At 43.4% G+C, this 20,160-nt stretch overlaps 1 protein-coding gene across 8 annotated transcripts in view; it reads left to right on the forward strand.

Annotated features, from left to right (window-relative positions):
* LOC125697463 (calcium-activated potassium channel subunit beta-2) overlaps positions 1 to 20,160 on the forward strand; it is a 114,913-nt gene that overhangs the window by 88,525 nt on the left and 6,228 nt on the right. For 6 of the 8 annotated variants that reach the window (XR_007378802.1, XM_048954714.1, XM_048954717.1 and 3 more), the window contains exons 2-3: positions 13,338 to 13,448; positions 18,307 to 18,477. Coding sequence is in view for 7 of the 8 variants with exons in the window: in XM_048954714.1 (XP_048810671.1) it covers positions 13,338 to 13,448; positions 18,307 to 18,477 (282 nt within the window). In the remaining variant the exon portion in view is untranslated. The remainder of the gene's footprint in view (positions 1 to 13,337; positions 13,449 to 18,306; positions 18,478 to 20,160) is intronic. The other 2 variants (XM_048954715.1, XM_048954720.1) reach the window with 2 other exon arrangements.

Genomic DNA, 20,160 nt, shown 5'->3' on the forward strand with positions numbered 1-20,160 from the left:
GCAGCATGAATAGTCACCTACATCTGTTCAAGGTTCAAGCAGTATAGTTTTGCACCCACTTCCTGAGATCCAGAAAAGTTTTGATGCAGATCCTGTTTGTTGGTTTGATGAGCCATTTTTCATCTGCCTTGCTATCTCTGACACTGGGATGGCAAGGGGTGAGGTAGTGGCACGATAGGTTGTGCTGGCCAACACCACTTGTACTTCAAAATTCCCATCAGCCAGTTCATCAATCTAGGATTTGGACTGATGGCCACATGTTAGGCTTTGGGTTATGCCTATCCCCCCCTGTAGTGTGCTGACCTCTATTGAAATTATTATTATTCAAATTATTCTTTAAGGACTGATGAAGACCAAGAGCCCCACCAGCTGTTGCTGCTGGATGTAGCAGCAAGAAGAGGCCAGCCCCAACCCTGAGCAACTCTCAACACGCTCTAGTTTTGTTTCAAGGGTGGCCAAAACACAACAAAACAGGTTCCAACCAAGAGCTACCGAACCCATTTCAGAGCATTACATCTTATCATTGAAAGTAAATCTCAGTCATGAGAAGAGCCACACATTGTCTGGCTTTAAATATGGAAGTGAAACTGCTCAGTATTCAGAGAAGAAAAGGTCATAAGACATACACAGTTTCATCTCAGCCTTATTAGTGTACTTGAAAATATTAAGAGCTTGCAAAAAAAAAAAAAAAATAAATAAAAAATAAAAAATTTACAATAATTATCATTTAAGTGGGGGAAAAAAAAAAAGCAACTCCATTTTAACCTGAGAGGCTGGGTCCTTTGGGAGAAGTTCACAAAGTTCTGTCAGCAAGATTCAGCTTTTCACAAAATAATGAAAATGGCCCAACTGCAGTCTCAGTGCAGTAAGACAGACATATATCTTATGTTCTGTTTCTATGAACAGCTGATGTGAATCAGCATTGTTTGTACCTGATTTGGCTCAGCCCAGAAATCAGGTGCCTCCAGTCCCTGTAGGCAGCCTGAGCACACTGGGAGCGTGACCAAGCAGGGGGCTGGCTTCAGCCTGAACCTCAGAGCTCTCTTGATACAACCCTGTAGCCATGGGCACTGTGCACAAAAGATAAGCATCTGCGGAGGTCACAGAGGTCACAGGGCATTTGTTTTGCTGATATAACTTGGATGGAAACGCACTGACTTGCACCAACCCTGTCAGTAAATGGATCGGCCCCAGGTGATATTGAGGAAAATAGAGTGGGGATAGAGAAAGAAAGAGCTAGACAAATAGGAAAGGAGAGGAAGATCAGAAAGTGACCTAAGGTTATTGAGCACAAAATTCTAAAGAACAGGACAAAAGTACTTTCACAAAGTAAACTGTGGAGTAGAAGAGCCAGCACAGGTGACAGTGGGAAATGACTTGGAGCTGAAGTTTAATCAGCTCCAAAACCTGCCTCTAGGAACCCAGAGGGATGCATGGCAACCCACAGGTAAGCCCCAGCACCCTCACAGCTCAGTGCATATCCACCCTTTCCTTCTGTTTCTCACACCGATCCACAAGAACCCACTGGCAGTTTCCAGCAAGGGCCCAGAACTGAATGGAGTGGACCTGGACACTTCTTCTCTTTAAATACCTGGGAAGGTCACAGGCTGATGTCATTCAGCTCCATGGAAATCCAAAGAAACTTCAAGACCTCTGCTAAAGGAATTCCATGCTGGAGGGATTGGAGCACCGTTGAGCTTCACATGTAGTCCAAAGCACACTGAAAAGAGGGAAAGGGTAGAAGTTTAAGAAACATTTTGATAAATAACAAAAATATTGTCAAAAACTTAATCAGAAGTCTAGATTTAGGCAGATCTGTTCTCATTTAACCTTCAGCAAGAGATCAGGTCTCAGCCTTTCTATTTTTGGAAACAGCTGATGAATGCGATGTAACAAGGTATTAATAAACATCTGCCCAGCTCTCAGATTAGTATGGGGAAGAATTAATGGAGGTCTTAGCACGTTATATTTTCTGATTATGGCAGATGACTTTATTTATAGAAATAATGGGAGGAATGGAAATCGTCACTGACACCCTGTCAATATGCTTAATGAAATCCAATCGTTTAATTGCATTACGCTTGGCTAAGGAGTCATATCAATGAAAGGCTCTTCTTAGAGCAGTTCAATGGTCAGTATGTACTTCATGTAAGAAAGCTATGAAGATTAATATTTTTTCAATGAACCATTGGGAAGAAAGTCCTGCCTGCCATACCTATTTCCATGCCTCTGACCCTGAGAGGGACATGGCTGCTGTCCCCACTGGGGCAAAGCATTCTGCCAGGCAAAGTGAAGTCCTCTGCCCCTCATGTAGCTATTCAGCTTTCACAATTTTCCATCACCCTTCTAGAGAGCCCTTGCTTTTAGTCCTTGAAACACCCCAAATAATAAAATACACCCAGGCTGAAGCCAACGCTATATTTCAGTGTTCACCACCAATGGCTAAACCAACTCATGCCTCAGCTCCTCGTGCCATTCCCTCCGGTCTGCTTTGGTAAAGTATTACCAGTGCTTCTGTGGGAACAATATCATGCCATTCCGCTGAGATAAATAAAGCATAATGTGAGGGCTTGATATGTTTATGCTTCCTCAGAGAAGAGGAAAGGCCTATAAAACTCCCTTTGAAGGAGTCATGGCTGTTCAGATCGTTTGCAGCTTGTTAGGTAAAGCCCGAAGCCAGTTTTTATCAGCAGGTGCCAGCGCCAGTGGAGGGCTGCTGGGGTTTAAGCAGGCTTTGGACATGCTGTGGCTGTTTCTCAAAGTTCTAAAATACATTTCATAATGCTCAGTTCAGACAGCTGGGGAAGTTTAGGTCTTTTCTCCCAGAAGTATGGGGGAAAAAAATAAAGCTACAATTATGGTGACAGATGGTTTGTTACACACAGCAGGGCTCTGCTAGTAATTTTGCTCCTTGCACATTGGAGGAGATCAGGACTCATGCTGAAAAGTCAAGGAAGTCCTGTGGTTCTGTCCTGTTCTTCCAAAAAAAACCCAAAACAATTCCTAGCCCAATCCAGTCTTCTAAAGCTATAGGTCTGAATTAATGAAAGCAGAGCAAGAAAATGTTACTATTTCTATTAATTAGAGACAGGTTTGTGCAATAAAGAGAATTCATATCCCTACTGTGCTGTATAAGTACCTATAATTCAGCTGCTCCACTCTCAATTGCAGCATGTTCTTCACATTGTTTTACAAATTAGCAAACCTGAAATCAGCAGCCACATGTAGTATGATGACATTTAATTTAACTATGGGGACTCTGAAATCCACAGGCAGTCTTCCAGTGCTGCTTTTCACCTTGATTGTATTACAACACCCAAATTAACTATTCCTAGATCAGCTCTGTGTTTTTCATGGAAGTGGCAGTGCAGATGCCACAGGAAATAATCTGTTACTGCGGGGCAATGTTTGGAATTATGCTCTTTGGGGGGTGACCAAGGACAGGGCAGTTCTGGAGCCAGCCTGACATTCCAGCTCGGTTGACTGCTTTGCGTTTACTGCAAATGATGTGGAATGAGAACAGTTAGGAAAAATTTGTTCTCCAAAAGAGTGCTCAGGCACTAGAACAGGCTGCCCAGGGAGGAGGTGGAAACACCAGCCCTGGAGGTGTTCAAGAACCATGGAGATGTGGTACATAGGAGCATGGTTAGTGGGCAGTATTGTTGTAGGTGGGTGGCTGGACTAGATAATGTTAGTGGTCTTTTCCAACCTTAGTGATTCTATGATTCTAACATGCACACAGATATCATTGCTCAGTGGCCAGTGCTCAGTGCTTGCATACCTCAGGGATTTAATTCTGAGCATCAAAACCTGCAGAACCAGAACCAGGTGTATTCCTGCATCTTAACACTGGTGGTGTATCCTAGGGTAGGGCCGATGGTAGCAATGGTTTGGATGAGCATTTCTGCCACACTCTGTTGATTTTCACAGCAGGGCCAGCCTGAAAACTCCAGAAGGAGCTGGCTACCAAAAACACATTGCTGCAGCAGCAGTGAGTGAAGTGAGAGCTTTGAATGCAATGGTGAAGAAAAACATTCCTCGAGGTATAAATGGAAGATGGAAAGGTTCTGGGCAACGATCTCTCCAATTCTGTTCCAGCTTTCTAAACTCCAGATTAAATAGATACTGCTGTTCTCTGCACCCAAGGGAGAGGAACTGAATTGCCAGTTCCCACTTGGCAAATGGGTTTGATAGCAAAGCTCCTGCTGTGAGCTCCAAACCTCCCACCAGCAGACAGATCTCACTGTGGAGCACTATGGCAGCCAAAGTACTCAAGTAGCCGTGTTTTCCTACAGCTGTGAGGTGTCGATGGCAGACCATTTTTGATGGTAACGTGTTCTCATAGCACATGGCTCCACCAGGATATTAAAATAGATATATAATTTAAAAATATTACCTTATATACAGTGCAAAAGATTGACTTTCCTTGTCTTAATACATCTACCACTTATAGAGCTGCTGTTTTTACCTTTTAAGCAGGTATTTGAGCAGAAGGGTGATAAAATGCTCAACTTTGACTGAACATTTGACTCAAATTTCCAGTGTGGCAAAAGGTAGAAATACAAACACTATGAAGAAATCACAAACTTACTACAGGACAAAATATTCTACATCGATTTTTGAATCCTTACAGACACTCTTTTTTGGCTTGCATAAAGGTCAAAACTGAGTTTTTGAGCATTCTTTCAGCAAGGATTCTGTTTAGATTCTAGAACCTCCTTCCAGTTTAAGGTGTTATTCCACAAAAACTTCCAGTGTTAGTCCAGCTGGGGATTGGACCAAGGCTGTGGTCCCAAAAGAGCAAAACAAATTGAAGAAATGTGTTTGCTCTGGTGCTCACAAGTTCTGTGCCATTGCCCTACTCCTTGATTCCTTCTGCATTCAGCTCCTGATCTCACTGATGTAGGAGGAGAATCACGTACCCAGTCTCTTCTGAAGTACATACCAAGGAGCATTGAACTGAACTGATAGGCTTCATTAAGTTTTTACATCAGCTTTCAAAGAATAAAAACACTGAAATGGGAAATTCACAACAGTATTTCCAATGTAAGAGAGAGGAGCAGCTGGGAGTGAGAGTTACATCTTATGAAGTAAAACTGCAGTCCACATTACAACAGCCTCTGAAGACGTTTGCTGTAATTGGATTACTACTATCAAATTAATACAGGAGAAAAGCCCTCTGAACACATTAGGAGGGAGATGATCAGCTTTTATTTACTTCCTATGCTGTATTACAGTGAGGCACATCAGTGTTGCAGCAGGGCCAGCTGCAGGGTGCTAGCTAATGGCTTAGTGACCTTTCCCACAGGTATCTTTGCTTAAACTGACCTACATAGTTTGAGGAATTCAAATACTAGCTTTTAGAAACAAGCAGATGTTGTTGAGATCCGATGATCTGATGAGAATCTGATGAGAACCCATTTATGAGAAACATTTTGGATTAAACCTACCTTAGTTGCATTCTTGGTCATGAGTTCAAAATAATAATAATAATAATAATAATAATGAAATAATAATAATAAAAAAAAAGGTGCTGTGCTGCTGTGATGTAAAATACAGCTTTTCTTCATTTTTATTTGAATGCAATCCATTTGATTACCGGGCTTCAGGGATTCTTAGGAGAGACAAAGGCAGGAAATTTAATAAAATCTTCAAAAAGGGTGAAAATTAAGAGGCAATTTTGAAGTTTCCCTAGAAAGTAGGGAAAGCACATCTTGGTTCACAGCGCTGTTTCCTTCAGCAGGGGCTCAGCAGAGGCATTCAGGTGTCTGGGAGGAGCTGGGTGAGACCTGGCCGAGTGATGGAGGTCCCACCAAAGAAAACTGGGGAATTATGCCAGCTGTGTGGCACTCTGGGCAGGCCTCTAACATGCCTTGGATGCACACTTAAGAGCTATTGAAAAGAGAAACATTCCCCATGCCCTAAGGGAAACGAAGCACAGAAGCCCCATTATTTCTGACAGAAGTTGTGCCTCTAATTCCCCATCTGGTCTTCTGAATGTTAACCTACAGTGTTGGCACATAAGCTTAAATGACAGAGAGATTGCAAATAGAAAGCAACAAATATTAGTCAGCCAGGCTGGCGGTGTCTGCAGAAAAGTGATGTGAACGCTCATGTTTCAAGGGAGCGAAATGGTAGAAGGGAAAACATTGTGTTAGGCTGGTTGAGGGGAGATATTATCACTATAGATGGAAGTAATGAGTCAAAATCAGATTTATTAATTTTTTTTTAATCTTTAATCCTTAAGGAATTCTGCACAGTTCCTCCTTATTGTTATTTGTGTTTAGCAGCTATGTAAAATAGCAAACAAGGCAAGAAATTCTAGAGAAGAGTAATAATGTGATGTATAGTGTTAACAGGCTGGTTTTGGAAATACCCATTTATCTTGGTTAAATAAAAGCTTAGCTCAAGTACTAAACCAAGTAATCATGATTAGGGAGAGAAAAAGACATTCACTTCCTTAGAAACTCAATACTCTCGAACATTAATAGCACTGCAGTGACATTGCTCGAAGCTGGACGCTTGCTGTAATTAATATAGATTATTGCCATATGAGGAACAGAAGCATCTGTGCCTGTTCTTGCCATTGTTTTCACTTCTAGACCAAAATACATTGGGCTTTTGTTTTGGGGACGTGGCCCTTTCACTGTTCAGAGCACTGCTGGCCTCAGAGGACTGCAGAGATTTTGTTCTCTTTGTTGTTTCAAAACTGCATAGAGGGCATAGGCACATTGTTCCCTCTTACAGAGACTTTGCTTTTGTTCTTTCTCATCATCTTTTTTTCCTGACTCTCAAGAAAAATTGGTTTTATGCTAAAAAGTATATTACAAGAACACATCTATACAGAGACTCATAAGCTCCCAATCTATTGGTGTTTTAAGGAGGCTATGTCTGCATTTGTACCATCCAGCATATCATGCTCTGAACTCACCCACAAAGCAGGTGATTTGGTTCTTACAGTGATTTTTACGGCAGCAAACACAGCTCATCAGCCTCATCTCAGTAGTCATTTGACTCACTTCACTCCACCAACTTTCCTGTCCATTTCATTCCACTACTTCAGTAGGTTTTGTGACTACTTTTGTGGAATATGTAGACATTTCTACTCTCTTCTTTGTGAGCACATTGTTCTTACCTCATGTTACATTCCCTGTCTTTCTAATCTTCCGTCTTATTGCATCCCATTTCATGTGTAACTTTCTCTCAGTCTTTTTCCCCAGGCTGGATTTGGTATGTGAGAATGAATCCATCAGAAATGCTTCCCTGTTCTTCTTCTGGAAATTGTTCTCTGGGTCATGCACCTTTCCTGCAAAAAATTAGGATTTTACTTTGTTTCTTCCACTTAGACAGGAGGTTTCTGTCTGTATCAAGGGACCTGGAGACCCCTACCAGTGGGCAAAGCAAACATAAAAGAAGTTCAGCAGTCTATGGAGATGAAGCTGTGTTGCCCATGACTTAGGCTCCAAAGCCAATAGGCAGCTTCCTCTATAGAATTCCTCTGTGCAATATAGAATATAGACACATAAAGTGGAAATTATATGAAATTAATGCATGAAAAATTATTTCCGGTATCCTTCTGTGGTGTTTGCATGCAAAATTCTACCTGGTGAAGCTGATTGCAACAGCTGATTGTATTCAAGTAACAAATGGCTACGGGTGGTGAGGTATGTGTTCTGAAAAGATGAGAAATAACAGAGTATTTATCCTGCAAAAATTTACCCTCTTATACTAAGAAAACTAGGAAGGTTGCTTGTGAGATCAGAACTGGGTGTTTGGCTTTGCCATAGAGATGCTTACTTCACAGCTCCATGCCTCAGTTGTGTCTGTATCCCGGAATTATTAAATCTCCCTTTCCCCATCAAGGCCATTCCTTAGTTGTACAAACAGTCTCCTTGCTCTGTACCTCAGTTTTGCACCTGCACTTTTGCAGTAATGCAAACACCACTGAGTAATGGCCTTTAGCAAGACATGACACGTGAAACCTCAGTTATTCTCTGGATTTGTCTACCCGTTAGCAGTGAGCACATTCAGCCAGCTGCAGACTGCCAGACTCTCATAAAAATTAACAAGCTATTCAATGCAGACCACTCTATTTTGCCACAGAAAATAAAGTCAAACAACAGCTAACATAGGGGAGGGAAGGGGGAGAAAGGAGAACAGTGAAGGCAGACCAAAGACAGCATACGACTTGTATTTATTTTTTAATCCGATCGCTTTTAGTGCTTGTGATGCACGCTGTAACTAAAGGAATCTAACTGAATTAGAATTTCAATATGTCCCGAGCAGATTGGAGCCATTTCCATTCATGAGCAGCATGTCCCAGCTGTAATTGCCTGCTTGCTTATCCACACAGCTCTTTACAGCTAATCCAAATGTGGACTCAAAAATAAATAGTGACAGAGCATTCAGCTCCCACTGGGCTGTCCTTTCAGCATTGCCTCTGCCTTCGCTTTGTTCTGAGTGGTGCTCTCGATGGCACAGGGTCGGACTCAAAGGAGATAAAAATGATTGAGCCACTCAAGGATTTAGGTGAGAGAAAAGCCACTCTCACCCTATCTGCTCCAGCTGTTTCTGCTTTTCCTTGGGGTGCTGCCTCATGGTTATTCATCTCTCCCTGCTTTCACCCCTCTTCCCAACCACAGCACTCTCCAACCCACTCTTCCTTTGTGGCAGCTGGTGCCCTCCCTGTCACCCCTTCTTTGTGTTCCCACACAGGGAGGGTTTTAACAGGGTTTTAGTGCTGCCTTCCTCAATTGAAAGATCTCTTTAGGGATGTTTAAAAACCATGCACTTCTCAGACCAGATTTTTTTCTGGAAGAGTGTGACACTGAGGCATAGCTGCACGGAGCTGGAGGGGACATCCCTGCTGATGGGACCTGCCACTGCCTCTGCTCTCCAACGTGGGGTTTGTGACCCAGCACTTGACCTTGCTGCACATCCTCCCAAAGCCAGTCCATGTTACAAGTGAACACCAGGAACAACAGAGATGATATAGTACTTGTCCAACGTGTCACTTTCTACATAGATTCAAATCAGTTTACAACTGACAAAGCACAGAAAGCTAAAAATGTCTGCAGAGCCCTGACAGGCAAAGGGGACAATTATCCCCAGCAACTGCAATGTGCCAAGAGAGGCATTGCCTCGTGCTTTGATTACAAACCCAGCAGCACCAAAACATGGGAGAAGTGGGGCTGGTTTTTCACTGCCAGCTGAAGGTGGCCTCTGCCAGGTAGAGCAGGGGGACTGGCACAGCCTTTGGGTGAATGAGGAAGCTGAGCCACATTCTCAGGGTTCTTGGAGGTGGCCCAGAAGGTCACCAAAGAAGAAAGGATGTGACTCTTATTTGCAGCAACAAGCAGCAGCTCCCTCTCTTGTAGCTGATCTGTGTATGCAAGAATTTCTTCAAAAAGTGGTCATTTTGATCAGCTAAGTCACCTGGGATGAAACAAGTTATCATGGAGATAGAAATGGATAGGAAGAGGCTTTGGGGAAAAAGAAGGAAGAGAAGTCAAAAAGATAAGCAGAAGTATAGACTATAAAATCTGCTCTATAGGTAGTGGACTACCTAGACTCATAACAGGCAGGTAGCTCTTGGAGCCAGGTAGGAAAGAACCTGGGGGCTTAAAGAAAAAATTGAACAATAAGGCTTGAAATTTTTTCCACAAAACATAAAATCAGTACTGGAGAAAAAAAGATCATGACATGCAAATCTGGATGATTTACAGGTTACCTTGGAATATTTAATTTTGAAGTGAGTACGTACTGGATGTCATCATGTAGTAAAGAAGTATGACTCACATTTTCTGAACATCCCTTTGACTAATGTGAAATACTGGGCAGAAGGGTTTAATAATTATAAGGGATGACCTGAAGTTAAAAGAAGTTTGTCTTCGAAAACAAACCATAAGCCCCTGTATTCTGCACATAGCTAAGTTGCACCCCATGTGATGGCTTCAGTCGTATCTAGCAGTCTCATCTTTCTCCTGGGGACATGGAGCATCTTAGCCACATTTGTGCCAGTGGAGTGCAGTGAGATCTGTCCCAGGCACGATCCTCCTTTAACTCAAAAACCAAGTGGGATGCTCAGCCCTCAGCTCAAGGGAGATTTAGGAGAAAGGCCAGAAATAGAGGTGAAATCATTAATGCAGCATCATTAGTGATCAGTCTTCCTGAACTCATTAGTACCTTAGCACCAGCTCCCCATTGTCCAGTTTTCCCTTGCTGTAATGAGGAACCCCAAATTCAAGGTCGTTTACTGGCTGGATTAGTCACTGAGTGGAGCCGGAGCTCCTGGGATACTCCAACAAGAGCAGTTATTTATGTCATTCTGTCCCACACCGTGCTCATTAGCTCACAGTACAGCAAGGTCTGGTCACGAGGCAGAAATACACTGTTTGATATCGCTGTTGCTGCTTCACGATTTAGTGTTGCTGCTGGCAGGGCGTTAAATGTTCCCTAAGTGGTAACTGTCTTCCACTAATGTGAATGCATTTCTTTTATAAGTTAACTTATTGCTTTTCCTCTTAGTCCATGCTGGCTGTTCTTCTGCTCTGGCCACAGATAAGTGGAATTCAGGCAAGCAGGCACTGGGCCCTGCAGGGAAAAGAAGTATTTTGAGGAAACATTGCTCCATGAATAGTGTCACAACATGAGAATTGCCAGTTTGGTGCTGATCTGCTCAATTTTAACAACCCCACTGGATTTTTCCTCAACCTCTCCCTGGTGCAACCCCACTTCCATCTACCCCTTCACATTGCAATGGGCCATACCTGGGAGCTGGATGTTTCAGGCTCTGTTTTTGTTCTGATTCTGGCTCTTACATTACTTCCATACCAGGATTAGCAAACTCCCCAGGGTCATCTCTTGATGCAGACAGGAGAATCTCAGCTTAGCAGTTAACTGCATAGCTGTGAGTTTGAAAGAGCAGATGTTGCACAGTAGAGCTAACCTTTGCCTAAAGGAGACACAAATTTAGCGACTTCCATCTGACTTCTGGAGTAGCTTCCATGATGTCATCAGAGTTAGGATTTTACACAAGATTAAGTGTGCAATTGTGTGTTAAACAGTGACCGTTAGCTCAGATTGCCCAGCTAATGAAGCAGGCAGCATTAACACCATCACATATGGTCAGCTTCTAGGCACTGGCGCCATGAGGGACTCTGAAATCCCTCTGACGTTAGAGGAGGAGGACACCTCTTCCCTTCTGGCATCACCCCAGTGGGGCAGCCCCTCACTGCCAGCCATCACCCTCTGGCTCTCTTGTGATGTGCTCTGGAGCTTGTGGGTCTACTCCTTGCCCAGGAAGGACAAGGACTCAAGCAGGCAGCAGAAGCTGCTGATCTCTTCTAACGAGTGCCCAGGGTTTTCCTAATTAGGAACAGACTCTGATAGCACTCACCACCATCTCTGGGAGCAATCAGGACATAGTAGTCCAGCCAGCCAGGCTTTCCATCCTGTACCCTCAAGGCAGCAGTGGTAAATACAAACATCGTTTTATTTTCCAGCAGTAAGGAGCCCCAGGACTGAGCCTGGCAGAGGTCTCAGACCAGACGCCATCATGGCCTCCAGGTAGATGCTCTGCACTCTCCTGAACTGCTCAGTGCAGAAACACCAGAGTAGGATTAGACCCAATATCTCACAACACAAATTTATGTCCGTGATCCCTATAAAAACACTTCTTAGCTGGTGGCTGATAGATGCTATTTCACCTTCTAAACTACAGTTATTACAGGAAGGAAGGACTTCTTCTTGTTGTTGATTCCCCAGTACTTACCTACTGTGGTTGTAAGAAAGAAAAGAGGTTTTGCTGGCACAAAGACCTGCAGCGATGACCATGTACATGAGGAAGAGACTAGAGAAGAGTTCATTTCCATTGCCTCCCTTCTTTGGAACCACTTTCTTGTCCAGTTTACTGTGCATAAATGCAGCACAAAGCCATGCCAGACAGTACTCAGCCATGTCACCCAGCAGCCCATCTGTGTACATATGGATTCTGGCTCCCTGCCATGCCTGTCTTTCCCTGCAGCCACCTCAGCTGGATTTCAGTATTCTCCCAAGGTTCATCGCTATGCAAATATTGAAATCACCGTGTTTACGTACATAGTGGCATTACAGACTTTTCCAGGAAAGGAGCACTGAGGAGTTCAAGTGCCTTCTCTGATAGCAGCATCAACAGCTGGGTGTATTTTTCAGTGAGTTCCGGTGTATGAACTCCTGCATTAACGCATTCAAAATCCCTCATATTTCATTTTTTTCTTTAACTTTTCTCACAAACACCCAAAAGCACAAAGTGCTAAGCAAAGAAGTAACGTGAAATACAGTGAATCTGTATGGCCCAATCTCCAGAAATGGAGATTATAGCCAACTTCACTGCACTCAGATGAGCAGATTTGGAGAAGTTGTGAGGGGAGTGGAAGCTCCACTGGCAATATCCATATTATTTATGCAATTATTTAACTGCAATCCGTAAGGATAGTTATTCATATTCAATTAATCCACAGTATCCACAATCTTCTAGGACTAGATATAGCAAATATGCCTTAAATCAGGGCAGTTCTGCAGGTCCAGACAAAAGAGAAATACTTCCTGAGGTCTATTCGGTGCTGTATTTCACATTTGTGAGATCTAATTGCAGTAAAGGGTTAAAGTTGAAATGAAACCTCTGAGACTGGAGAAGGCATCACCTGTCTGATGCCCCTGTGAAACACAGAAGCCCCAGGCAGGAGCTTATTCTGTGGGATGTTAGAGAAATCTCTTGAAAAGTGATATTGGAAGAAAAATCCCTGAAGCCCAGGTTGAAATATCAAGCAAATCATACTTCTTTAGCTTCAGAGAAAGCTCTACCCGATCTGGCCAAATGGTTTTGAGACAGTAATTTTTCTGTGGGAAAAGACATCTTTGTCACATCAGATACAATTCCATAAAACACTGCATTTATGTCTCATACTTCTGCCTCATTCAGACACCTTTCCTGAAAACCTCATCTCACTGAGGGCCATTGTGTAGCCAATAAATTGCAATAAGCATGCATTTGCTTAAACAGCCACTTTCTCCCAACAAAATGCTGCCATAACATTGGATGCAGCTATTACCTTTTCTTAAACTGCCAATGATTTCTTGTTCATGGTGCAAAGCCTGCAAACTGTGGAGCATATTTTACCAGGGGGGCAAACAAAATTTATCCTTCATTCCCTCTGCCAATTTGCCATTCTCACTACTTTACATCTCAGCTCAAGTTTATCAAATAATCCCTCCTGGGCACAGCCACGGCAGATCTGGGTGTAACTTGGTCTGCTGCACTGGGTGGGCAGTGACAAAAACTATCACTCTTCCCCTAGGTCCTTCCATCGCCCCACTGCAGCAAGCAAAGCCAACACTGGGCAACCCTCTAAAATGTTTATTTGGACCAGTGGCCGGAGCTCTACATCTTACAGACACGATGAGAAAAGGTAAATGGCATCAATAATGATTGTCTCTGATGGGTTTGGAATCTCTAGGACCACGACCTGTCACTGCTCTATAGCGGTGGCACTGGGGGAGGGAGGAGGGATACAAAGCCCCTTGTTCCCTCAGCTGCTCTCTGAAGGCCAGCTCCGAGGTTACCACAGCACACAGCACACTTATCCCCAGCACAGATTTGCAGTCACAGCTCCAAGCCCTTCACAGGTGTCCTGCTCCCTGCCCACAGCACACACATGCCCTGCTCCAGGCACAGCTCACAGCCTCCTCTTTTCCAGCCACCTCTACCTCTCCTCCAGTCACCTGTGCCTTTTACACATCTGCGTGATGCATCCAGCTGCCAGAGATGCTTCCTGTTTCTATGCATGCACATGTGGGAAGCATGTGTGCATGACACTGCACAGCAGCTGGGTGATGGCAAACAGCTGGAAAAGTTGCTGGCTTCTGGTCCAGCCCAGTCCAGCAGTACTGCTGCAGGAAATAGGCTGATGGACAGGGGAATACTGAGTCTCACACAGACAGGGAATTGCACAGAAGAGAAGGAAAGGGAAGGAGAGGTTTTAAGTCTACAAAGGCAGCACTCAATTGGGAATGAGAGAAGTTAAATATCATTTCTGAGAGAACAATTGTCAGTAATGCTCAGGCTCATCCTTCCAAAATCTCTCTGCTTTGTAGTGAGATTTGCTGGGCAGCTCATCTTGTCACCACCAAACACATTTCCCCTTCCTTTCTTTCCCCCTTCTCCCTTGTCTCCTCTCCTTCAGCTCTCACTATTAACTGCAATCACAAAACATCAGACTCAAGTGAAACAAAACCAGAGGTCAGTGGAGCTACAGTGCCAATTAGCAAAACACACTCTAATGAGACGTTACTGCTGGCATCTGCCTAGGAAAATGGGTTTTGAGTCCAGGTACTAGAGCTGCCCGCGGGAAGTTGGGTTTCTTTGGAGGACTGGCTAATTCACTGACCTCTGTTGCAAATTCCACAAAGGTGCTCAGCTCTTTGGATAATCCAATCCCAAATAGGTATTTTGAGGACTTGAGCTTGGCAGCAGGTTTCCATGGACATTCAGTTGGAGCTGGACATCTAACTGCTTCCTGTACTTCTGCAAGTCTCTTCTGTAATTGAGTTTTCCCCAGGCTTATGTTCCTCTACCCCTATGTACCAGCCGTGGCAATTCCAGGTGCCTTTTCAAGCCATCAAAAGGGATTGAAGGAAGAGAAAATGAGAACAGGAGAGTGCTGACTGCAGCCTCAGGACTGCAGAAGAGAGGTGTGAACATGGAACAAGTGCTCACAACGGGAGGAACTCACCCGTAGCTGTCTGATGGCGATTTTAACACGCGTAAGGTCACTGGCAGCAGCACCACGTCGTACAGTCAGTTCATTTCAGACAGATAACATCCCCTAAATGACCCCTTCCTAGGAATCCTGTGCTCATTAAGCTTCAGACAGAAAGGCTGTCAGCTGGAGCAGCAAACTTATGCCAGCAAACAACAGTCTGCTGCAGCAGTGGGTCACTTGCTGGGGGATAATTGCCTCCTCCAGGGTGGGGAGTGTCTCTCGGGCATCTGCTTTGGTAGCGCCAAGGCCAAGAAGTGCATTCATTGCTATGTTTGAGAAATCTGCTGCTCCCCAACTGCCACTTCCTAGGCTTTGGAAACCTAGCCAAGACCTCATTACTTCTCAGCTGTTCATTATCTTTTCCACAATGCTATAAGCTTGGAAAACCAAAGCACAATTCAGTTTGGCCTCTTTTGGAGGTGACAAGGTAGGGAATTGAGTGAAGTCCATTCTTAGTGATAGGAACCACCAGAGAGGTTCATGTACGAGTTCCAGGGACATATCCTCTTGCAGTACTTCAGATAATAAGAATTGATGCAACAAAGCATCCCCAGTAAGGAAAAATGTAAATAAATTGGATTATGAGTAGAAAAGCTCCTGAGCAGAAGAAATTCAGTGGTTAATATATGAGAGGTTTTTGACCTTTTTCTTCAAGGACTTCTGCTATCAGTAGATATCAGAAGTATGACTTCTGCATAATAACTGTGATATCAGAGAAGAAAATGTAGGTTCAAAGTCACTCTGAATATTCCCAGCAGACAGGAATCTCAACAGCCCCGCAGCCCACAGAGCAGGTGGGAAGCAAGCGACAAGCCTTGTCCTTCTCATTGCTTACTACTAAAATATCTGTCCCCAACGATGGCAGAGAAAAGTCTTGGCTGCAGCAAATGGGAGCAGCTCTGCAGAAGATAGGGAACTTCTTTATGAAGGTGATTAGGCACTGTATTTCTCCTTGGCTGTAGCATTCAGGCCGACTAACGTAACACACACCCTCCTCTCCCTTCATCTGATGGCTTCATAAGGAGCTGCTGACCACCCTGCAGTGGGATCCCCGCTTTGCTGCCACATCCACAGAGGGACCGCTCTGCTCTGTCCCCCACAGGCACGGCCACAGCTGAGGTTTCCTCTCTGGCGGTTGAATCAGGGAAGAGTAGCCAGCCCATATCCTGTGAGCAATTTGGCAAAGGGAACATTTCAGCTTGAAAATGATGATGAGAGCAAAGACCTTTTGTCCTTGGAGGTTTGCTTTCTATTAAATGTCTTTACAGGAGGCGGAGAGACCTTGTGTTTTGACAGCTGTGACATCTTTAAAAACAAAATACACCCACTTCTACACCACTATCATATTTGGGGAGCTGCCACAGGTAATCACAATTATTAGATGGAGTCTGTGAGATAAGCAGTGATCCGTGTGCTGACAGCATCAGCCGGCCAAGCACAGCACCCCTCCAGCTCTCCCAGTCAATAAGTGTCAAAAGTTCACATGTACCAAAAGTTCATACATGCTTAAAACCCATTCCACACAGCAGCAAACTCACGGGCAGGGTAACACAGCTGCTAAGGCGATGCTCAGGCTGCAGCAAAATATTCTACTCGCCTTTTAGCCCATCTTTTTCTAACTCATGCTCTTGGCTCAAGGCCACATAGGAAGCATTTGCAACCATTCTCAATTAGCTATTTGTTTTTAAATTGTCCATTTGTATCCCTTTTATGTCCTAGCTGCTCTGGTGACACTGGTGAGCGATGGCTCTGTGTTTTACGTCTACGCGCTGACATAAGTTATGCTGTGTGATGGGGTAATGTTCTGGAACTGCATGACAATTTCTGCCTTCCTGCCTGCTTCCATTTGAAAGCAATGCAAATTGTAATAACAGCTCTCAGAGTTAAACACAGATTGACAAATAATCATAAAAAAGTAGCATCAGATTATTACTCTACGTCACTTATTTGAAAGCAATGGCATCCACCACTTCACAATACATTTTTCTCCCCAGCACCAGGGAAAATTTTGACAGGCAGAATTACCATTTCATTCCCAACTAGAAAAACACTGACAAGCTTCAAAGGACGGTTTGGAAGAGAAACCACAGGCAGCCAAAGGAGTAAATTACAGGAGGATGAAGAAACCTCAAGAGGTCTTAGTTATGGGGGATTGATGGCAGTAACATCTAAGCACAATTCTTACTGTAAAACCCCACACCTCCTGTGCTTTGCATGACTATGACTCATCACCTAAACACAAATTCAATTCCACTTTTAAGGAGTTTGTGATTAAACATGTTTTTTTTTTCTTGTTTTTACTATGCTTTTGTATGATTTTCCATCTGTCTCGACTGTGTCCCTTTTGGTGGATGTAAGTGATACAGTTGGTCTTTCGTCACACAGTGCTTTTTTCCAAGGTTGAGTGAAAGTTGGTGGTTCAGTTTAAAGGAATGGAGGGTTTGCAGTGATGTTGATGTTGCTCACCTGCCATTTTGCAGACAGTAGAAGAGGAACCTCTTCCACGTGTACTACCATGTCCATGTTATGGTGGTGCCAGGGCTCAGAGGTGTGCGGTTCTCACGCTTCGAGTGCTGCCTGGATGATTCTAAAGAACCGTAACAGAAAACACAGGAGATTTTGACCAGCCTCAGGTCTGTAAGTACATTTTAAACCCACAAAGTTTGAGTGTGTTTGAAATGTACTCAAATATTTCCTTCTTCACCATTGTGTCCTCATGACCCATCGAATCATCAAAGGCTCAGAGATGAAAGGAGGACTTACGGTTAGAAAATGGAAAGGACTCTGCTGAAGGGGGAATGGTCTGTTGTATCTGCTTTTTTTAATCCCAGAACAAATAGCTTTAGTGAATAATTTTCTGCTAGAGTTTTCAATGTAATGAGTAACGGAGCTTCCAGAAAGATATTTTTTTAAATAAAGCAAATAAACTCCCAATCAAATAAGCCCACAGAAATCAACTGCAAAATCCCCAAAGTGTTTCATGAGCCTTGAGCTGCAATCAGGGCTGAACTTTTCCCAAACCACTAACCTGTAGGGAATCAGAAAAGAAAGCTGTCCCTTCACAAAATGTCAGTGACTACTTCTGCAAGTTATATCCTGCATACAGGAACATAAGTCTTGTTACCATATTTGACTGAAGACAAGACACCTTACATACCCAAATGTGTTATAGTACCCTAAATTGGCACTGAGAAATCAAATTCATCTATATCATAAATATTCTGAGCCAATGAAGCTGCACCAAAGAAGGACCTACTGAGCTGGCACAAGTGTCTAATCTTTGTATTTGCAATAAAAGGTTTTTACCTTCTCAGAAATGGCTGTAATTTGTTTTGGAGATGAATTAATTTCCACCAGGTCAGAGTGAATACACTGAATAAGGACACCTGAGGACCCTTAAGCCTTTCTCTCCCACAAGATGGGTATGGAGGTGGAACTGCCCACCCTAAAGAGGATTCATTGACTAAATGAACTTCACATAAAAATATATTATTTTCAACCTCAGAAATATTTACCAAAAAATCAGGGATCATGATCTACTGGACAAAAGGAAAACAGTCACAGCCCTAAAAGCTGGAGAAGACCGGGCCATACTCCTCGGGCTGGCCATGATGGTGTGCTCTATCATGATGTTCTTCCTCCTGGGAATCACCCTGCTGCGGTCCTACATGCAAAGGTAATTTTGGTGTGGTTACCCTGACCTCACACACCCTGCTCCAGCGGACTTATCACAGCTTGTTCTCATGACTGGTTTTATTAAAGTTGCATAACTTCTCTTTTGGTCAACAAAGATCATATTCTGCATTTCATTTCCGTAAAATAAATTAGGCATAACAACAGTGAGAGCAAGCTGAGCAGTGCAGGCATAAGTGAGGGAAAATTTAGATCCCTGTTTGACGAAATCTGATCCATAGGCTTTAGCCTTGCTGCAGTTTAACACAACCATAATATCCACATCAGCTGTTCTGCTGCCTGCTGAAACCTGTCAGACCCCCAGTGCTTTGCTACAAAGCCCAGACAAAATCCGGAGAGAGCAAAAGTATTTAGCGGCCTTGAGAAACAATGCACTTTCAAATGAAAAATGGAGAATTAATTTGGAAAGAAATCCAGCTGCTTTAGAGCATGTTGTTTTCCATGTGGGTTACTGCTTTCACATTTAACAAGTGAAATCCTCCCAGAACACAGCAATTTGTGAAAGTGAAATATTGTCTTTCATCTTTATTGCATTGTACTTAATTTTTCCAAGGCCTTCTCTGGCTTCTTTCTCTGCAACTGAGCAGAAATTTTGGCCTGTGATTCATTAACAGTATTTGAAAGCAGATTTCAAGCACCAGCCCTATTTAAAATCCATCCCATACAGAAGTAAGAGTGTCAAGAGTGTTTTCCACTCCAACCAGCAAAGTTATGGGGATGAAAAACATGTAATTGTGGATCAAAATGGTGGTCTGCAAGCCCAAAACTTGGCACACGTTGGCTTATCAACAACAGAGTCTGTATTAAGATATTCACAATAAGTGCCTGAAGTTAACTGGTATAAATATCCTCAATTATATCACTGCAAAAGTTGAAAATCATTCCTCAACCCTGCCACGATAAGGAAAAAGAACCATTACACATGAGGATGAACTGAATGCCAGCCAGCATCTTATTTGTGCAATAAAAGTATTTACCCCTTCTTAAGTCCAAGCAAAGTTTAGACTTCTGGAGACAGGGATCGAGGCCTTTTAAGTATCTCAGAGCATTTGCATTTCCAAACTGTCCTCACAGACCTTTCAGCAGTATCAGGGTCAATTGCAGAGGCTGCTAAGGTCAAAATTGCTCGTGTGGAAAGCTGATTTATATAACAAACTATGTGAAAAAATGCCTGAAGCACCTATGAAGTATCAAATATTCCAACTTCACAAGTCTCCCATGGATAGGTGTTACAGTACTACCCCCACCTGTGCATAAAACAGCAGTCAAAGGGAAAAATGAGTAAAAGAAGGGTTTCTGCAGGTCTCTGCTAGTGAATGCCCATATCCCAGCAATGAGAGGTTGTCCTTCTTGAGCTGAGCTGGATGCCATGGTTAATGGTTGAGGCTCAGCTCATGGCATCCCTTCACAGCCCCACTTGTCATGCGCTCTCCCTGGAGCACGCTGCTCTGTATCCTTCTCTGCTGATTCCTTTTGATCTTTATAGACCTTCTTCAGACTGAGACCCAGTTCCCTTTTCATCTACATACATAAATTAGTGAATAGAGATATCTTCCCAAACGTTAGGCGCTGCAGAATAACACAAGAAAGTCCAGCCCTTTCAAAGGGCTCAAAGCCCTTCAAGATTCCCCTCATATATCCCCAATGGAAATTCTGAGCTGCAGTC

This window comes from Lagopus muta, chromosome 9, assembly GCF_023343835.1.
Source record: "Lagopus muta isolate bLagMut1 chromosome 9, bLagMut1 primary, whole genome shotgun sequence".
NCBI lineage: Eukaryota > Metazoa > Chordata > Aves > Galliformes > Phasianidae > Lagopus > Lagopus muta.